Source organism: Pundamilia nyererei, unplaced genomic scaffold (assembly GCF_000239375.1).
Source record: "Pundamilia nyererei isolate P.nyererei 1_Seehausen unplaced genomic scaffold, PunNye1.0 scaffold00038, whole genome shotgun sequence".
Taxonomy (NCBI): Eukaryota; Metazoa; Chordata; class Actinopteri; order Cichliformes; family Cichlidae; genus Pundamilia; species Pundamilia nyererei.
Genome location: NW_005187439.1, coordinates 4,009,975 through 4,016,291, shown reverse-complemented (window position 1 = coordinate 4,016,291; position 6,317 = coordinate 4,009,975). Strand labels below are relative to the sequence as shown.

Here is a 6,317-nt window from a genome sequence, read left to right as displayed (position 1 = left end):
GGTGAATGACGGCATCATCCGCTCCAATGCCAGGCTGGTAGGCAAACTGAAGTGGGTCCAGTGATGAGCTTTTTATGTTTTATGTTTATCACTGCTAAACACTTCAGTGACAAAGCATAGCAATGGCAGTGTCAAGGAAGCAGGACTTCAAAAAGAAAGGAGGAGTCAGTGAAAGTATGACAGCAGAGATTAAGAGGTTTAAGAGAGCAAGGTGAGAGAGGATGTCCTGGCACAGAGTTGAAATGAGGACCTGATGTCACTAAAGAAACATTTTGAGGACCTTAGAGGACAGACAGGAGGGGCTCAGGGAAAGGCAGCCATCTGCTGTGACATATTTAAGGTTCAGGAAAGAGAAGCAGTTTCAGATACACACACGGCGACCGGAAGCGTTTTATCAGAAATCAGGGGAAGCCCCGCAGCAACTAAGTCTATAGCAGTGTAACAGAGGGTGGCTGCATTGGGTGGCAGAAGTCACCCAATGCAGCTCTAACTGTAAGCTTAATCAAAAATGAAAGTTTCAAGCCTAATCTTCAAATAGAGAGGCCTCCTGAACCCAAATCTGGAGCCAGTTCCACAGGAGACAACCCTCGTAGAGCAGAATATTTATTAAAAGCTAATATGAAGTATATCAACAGTTTATTTCTAATTAGCTCTTATTTTTGTACTACCTGCTTTTGTTTCTTATAGTCAAGGAAAATCATTACTGCCATCTCCACCCTCACTCCCACTTTTACACTCTGGGATTAGGGCTGTGCGATATGACCAAAATCTCATATCCAGATATAAGACATCTATCGTCCCGATAACAAGATATAAATCACAAAAATTTAACATTTTCTGTAAATTCTGTGAATCTCAGGCAGCTCGACTTGCGTGAAGTGTTTCCAGCTGGGCGTGGTGTACCTGGAGTAGCGTGAAAATATATATTTTTAGACATAAGTTGTAAAGGCCGCCGTTTTCTTTGTGAGTATTTATTGCACGGCGTGCTGCGGGGAAAAGCCTGTTCTAACGTTTGAGTCTAAGGTTTATTTTTTAGCACCTGACGGTCTTTTTTGCTTCTCATCCGTCAATACTCTGCATACTAGTTCACATGATTCAGTTTATTTTGAAAAGTCTCTTGAGCTTTATTGTGAAAGGTTTATGTGGAAACTAAACAAGTGGACACGCGATGGTTTTACCGTAGTTGTTGCTAACGACAACGCATAAAAACAAGTGGTTGTCCGTCTGTAGTGTGGTTATATTAAATATAATAGAAAGAGAGCACTTTAGGACATTAATATAGCCACTACAGCGACCATCAAAACGATGAAAAAATATCGCCATAAACAGTTTATTTTGCGACACCACGAAACAAACGATAGCGTAAAATGAAACAATAGATGTTTTTATATCGTCATCCGATATATATCGTTATATCGAACCGCCCTATCTGGGATAACATAATGTCTCCCACAAGAGAGAAAACCAATAAACAATATTGCAGCCATCTAGTCACAAACAAGAAGGCATCCCTTACAGGAGGGATGGAATTGTGTGTTGCAGTCACAAAGAAAGGTAAATGCCATTCTGTGTGACTATTACAACTCTGGAAAATAGATTCAGAGGCACATTGAGGCGATAAGGACCCACACTGTCTGAGGATCCTTCCTGCTGTGTAGGTTGCATTTGTGTGAAGCTCAGTAGAGCCCCTGCAGAGGTCTGAGGATTCACTGTCACCGGTTTGTTAATAACTTATAACAAAGCCTGCAGGGGCTCTGCCTCAAACCACACACATACACACACGCACCACCTGACATTGATTGTGGGTGTGTGGGTGTGTGTGTGTGTGTGTGTGTGTGTGTAAGAGGGAGACTGTGGTTGTGAGCTTTCACGTGCGAGGCCTAGTATGTCCTGCCAGCCTCTTGTGTTTAGTGGTTTGCGAGCATGTGTTTGTCATAAAATGAACTGCTGATGTCAAACTGAACAGTTTCCTCCAACAGTTTGTGCAAACTGATTGACTCACTAACACTGTGATACAAACACACACACACACACAAACATTTCCTCAGTGGGATTTAACAGTGTGAGTCAGTGTCAACTAACAAGAAGCTCAACCCCAGCCTAACGTGTCGATGGTGTAGGCTCCATCTCTCGCTCTCTCACACACACACTCACACACAAAGATTGCCTCCTTTTAAGTGCAGGAATATTTCTTATTCTCACAGGACTCCATTTTTCCATCTCTTGTTCACAACAGGAAGGAGCTTCTCTCTAATAATGATGTGATGTAATTACCCTGGAATGTACTGCGTGTACAGCACTTCGGAAACTAGTTTGTCCACGAAACAAATGCATAACAGAGATTTCTCAAAAATAAAATGATCAAACCTCTTGTACAACATCAAAACATAACAGGAAAATTTATACTTGAAATAAAACACCATCTAAAAATGTTCAGATGATGCCTGCACATCTCCTAAAGCTGAGTGAACCCTGTGAACACAACAGAAGTCGGTCTCGGGCTGCGATACTGACTGTTTTGTGAGAATCACTAAGCATCTTTATAGACGCATAAATCACTCGGGTCATAAACAAATAGGCTGTCTGCTGACAGCAAGGATCACTGCCAGGAAAACACACACATATGCAAAGTAATCATGTGGACCCTATAAAAGGAGTGGAACAAGTGCAGCGAATTATCATATCTGAGGTTTTTTATTCTCACGAGTCAACCGCACACTGGATGTTGATGTAAACATAAGAGTAAAAAAAATTACGTCTGCATATAAACATACAGTTCAAAGTATGTGCAGTGAGTCAATCTATGAAAACAAGCAGAGATTTATTGAAAGTATTTCTCCCCTTATCTAAAGACGTCACAAACTGTCTTTGGACTCTGCATTTTGAAGTCAGAAAAGACCATATTTGGATAAGAAGATGGTTATCAGCTAAGGCGAGTGGGCTTGGTCAATGAGTCGTATGAACTGCTGAAGAACAATAATAAAATAGTAGAATTTTACACACAAAAGCAAACTTCATGGACGACCTATTTCAATATGGCAGTCAATGGGACCTCGCATTTAGGGCTCGCTTCAAGTGGCCATTAAGGGAACTGCAGTTTCTGGTACTGACTTTATTTTACAGCCTTGTGACTGAAACAAGCTAAAAGGCACACATTATTTAAGGGGGGAGGGGCAAATGCAGAATCGTATTAACCTCCTTCTCAAGTTGCAAAGACATGTCAGATTGTAAAAGGGAAAACGACTGTCTCTCACTTGCTTTATAATCTCATTAAAACATTTTCATGAGTTTAAAGTCTCAAATGTTAGTTGCAAGTCTTATTTAGTATAGCACAATGTTCATTTTCTAAACTTTGGTCCCATTTAGAGCAAAGTAGACAATAAAGCACAGCATGCTTTAGGCCAGACCTACGCTGAGACTGGCAAGTCATGACCACATGAGCACGTAATATCCTTGGTTTCTCAATCAGACCAACTTCTCGCTTGCTGCATCTGGTTTTAGAAAACCATTATGGCAGCTCAAGACTTCAAAATGAGACTACACAGATCGGTGGGTGATCTCCTATGTCCCGCTTTTATATAGTGTGTATGGGATCAACTATAGAATCTGGTGTTATGTACTCTGTATTGCTTAATGAGGGCTCGATCCAGGAAAGTCCGATGTGTCACAATGTGTTGCAGTTTTATTTGGGCAATAAATAAATTAAAGCGGAACCCCGGCGAGTGCAAGCCATTTTTTTTCTTTTGCTTACACCTGCCCATGTTTTAGTGTGGATGTTGTAGATTAAGTAATCTCAGCTCTTTCCAAATCCATATCCCTGGATTTTCTTTTTTTTTGGTAACTTGAGGCAACCCATGAAACTTCACAAATCTCTGTTTTGTGTTTGCACACATCAGAAAAGTACTGTACTGTGTACTGTGGGTTCAGCATTACTGCTTGGTCCCTAGTTAGAGGCTTCTGTGGTATCTTTCTATGCAGAAACCAGAGGTGGAAAATTGTAAGCCCCGCATGCTTACAGTAAATGCCACCGACTTATTCCACATGTGGGGTCCACAAAAGCTACAGTATCCGGCCTCCCACCGGGAAAATCTCACAGAGGAGAATGGAGGGGAGAAAGCTGAAATAGATCTCCGGATTAGTGAACCCTGCTAATGACTGTTTGGGAACAATGACATAAACGTTCTCTGGGAAATATGTGTGTGTGAAAGAGTGACATTAAGACAATGAAGCGTAGTTTTCCCACCCTTTGGGATTTGAGTGCACGTCTATATGTACACAGAGTGAGTGCAGCAGATGTGCAAAATCAGGGCAAGTTACTTTTTTGTGCGCTACAGTATGGACGTGTAGAGGGAGGTGGTTTTCAAGATGAAAATGGTTGTGTCTATGTCAGTTTTGGGATTGGTGTATTGAAGCAATCTGACAGCAGCGAGTTTGTGATGTAATCAGTTCCTTCAGGCATATAATGCATGTCGTCTAGGACCCCAATGCAGCCCTACTACCGGCACCGCTTGTCTGTCCGAGGTCACTGCACTGTGAAATCTTCTTTTCACCCTTTTAATCAATCAAACCTGATTATTAGGTCACTATTTATAATTACTACTGAATTACAGACGGCAATATGGCAACACATTCCCACTGTGGATAAAAGTACAGAGTCATCTAAACATTACACCTACAGGAAATCCAGAAATGAAGCATGTGGGCTAATGTTAACACCAGAGGAGGTTTGAGACTCTGCAGTGTAAATGATGAATCCTCAACATTTGGCAACCCTGCTTTGTCCCTAAATGCTTCCACTTTGGAACCACACCAGTTGTAGTCAACAATAAATTATTTAGGAGAGTAGGAATTTCACAAGGTCCCTTGTTGCCACAGTGCCATCTTATTACAGTACCAAGCTTGAATTGAAACAAATGTTAATTGAAGCAGACTGAATGGAAAGGTGCTTGATTTTACAGATCTATGGCAATGAGACTGAAAACACAAATTGCTATTGGTAAGAGGCGCATGGCCCAGTACTTTTGGGTGCAAATTTCTTTTCATTCCCTATACTACTATACCTTTTGCCACAAGAGTAACAAGTCTTTTCTTGATAAATAGAAGCATGAAACACAGGCTGAAATATTTCATGAAAAATCTGGACGAAAAGCATCGGAAAAATTTGAAGTTTTCAACTGTGCGGTTCATGTTTCATCTCCTGTTACTGCAGGTGTGCCATGAACGTAGCAGCTTATGCCTAGGTAAGCGAATCATATGTCTCTGCTGCGTTTCTTTTTCCCGCCACTGATGTGAAGATGTTGCTTAAATGTTAAACGGTAAAAGCATATTTAAAGCTTTGGGCAAAAATCTTTTCTTCTATGCCTAACTACAGAGATGAACAGCTAGCTTAATTAATCATCATTAATAATTAATTTAATTGTTAATCAAGTAAAGATATACAATATTTTCATTCAACAAATGCTATCTGCTGATAAAACTCTTGTCATATAGAACACCACAGTTTCCTTCAGCAACAGGTACTTCTAAGGTCTTTCTGACACAACAGCTAAACAAAATGCAAAACAATCCTGGTGCTGTGCTGTCAATGAAGAGTTCAAAGCAAATATCTGACAGCAGAGTGAGCAACTACAGATTTTTGGATTCGGACCAACCATTTTTCCAAATCTAGCCTGAAGCAACAAAGGAGTCAAATACACATGTATTTCCCTGAATCACTGAGTACCTGCAGGATGAGAATGAAGTAGTCGACCGGCTTGCCCCTTTGGTAGATGTAGTGATGGGACGACCGCTTATCGTTCTCATTGAACTTGATCTCCTGGATCACATCGGGGTGACGCAGGATTCGCAGCAGCACCTTGTCTGAAATCTGAGATGGGTTGAACAAGCTCACCTCTGCCGAAAGAGAAAAAGCAGAACAACAGATATTTTACACCATTTATTAGTGAAGACTAAAGGACACTTTTTTTTTTAAATGTAAGTACTCTTAAGTATATAGTCTGACCAAAACAGACCAAGGCATTTCTTAAAATAGTAAACATGAAATTAAACAGTGTTGGTTAATTTCATCCACATGTTAGGCCAACCTATAATTTACAGCCCAGCATAGACATAATGAAAACACAGGTTACTCAAGCTGAGTTTAAGGTGCATCATATGTTACGTTGTCAGTAGGTAGGCCACCAACTATTCAATTAAAGGATCCAGATGTACTTAAATGAAAATCAACAATTCTGAAACTGCAGACAAACAAACACAACATGACACTATTGTGTTCCCCATGTGTGGCTCTTAACGCCTGGTGACAGCTGTAAGGTTTA

General features: G+C 40.7%; 1 protein-coding gene across 3 annotated transcripts in view; it reads right to left on the bottom strand.

Annotated features, from left to right (window-relative positions):
* Window positions 1-6,317, bottom strand: part of LOC102204493 (metal transporter CNNM4-like) — a 51,622-nt gene that overhangs the window by 23,428 nt on the left and 21,877 nt on the right. For all 3 annotated transcript variants that reach the window (XM_005730623.2, XM_005730624.2, XM_005730622.2), the window contains exon 4: window positions 5,723-5,892. In XM_005730623.2, the coding sequence (XP_005730680.1) occupies window positions 5,723-5,892 (170 nt within the window). The remainder of the gene's footprint in view (window positions 1-5,722; window positions 5,893-6,317) is intronic.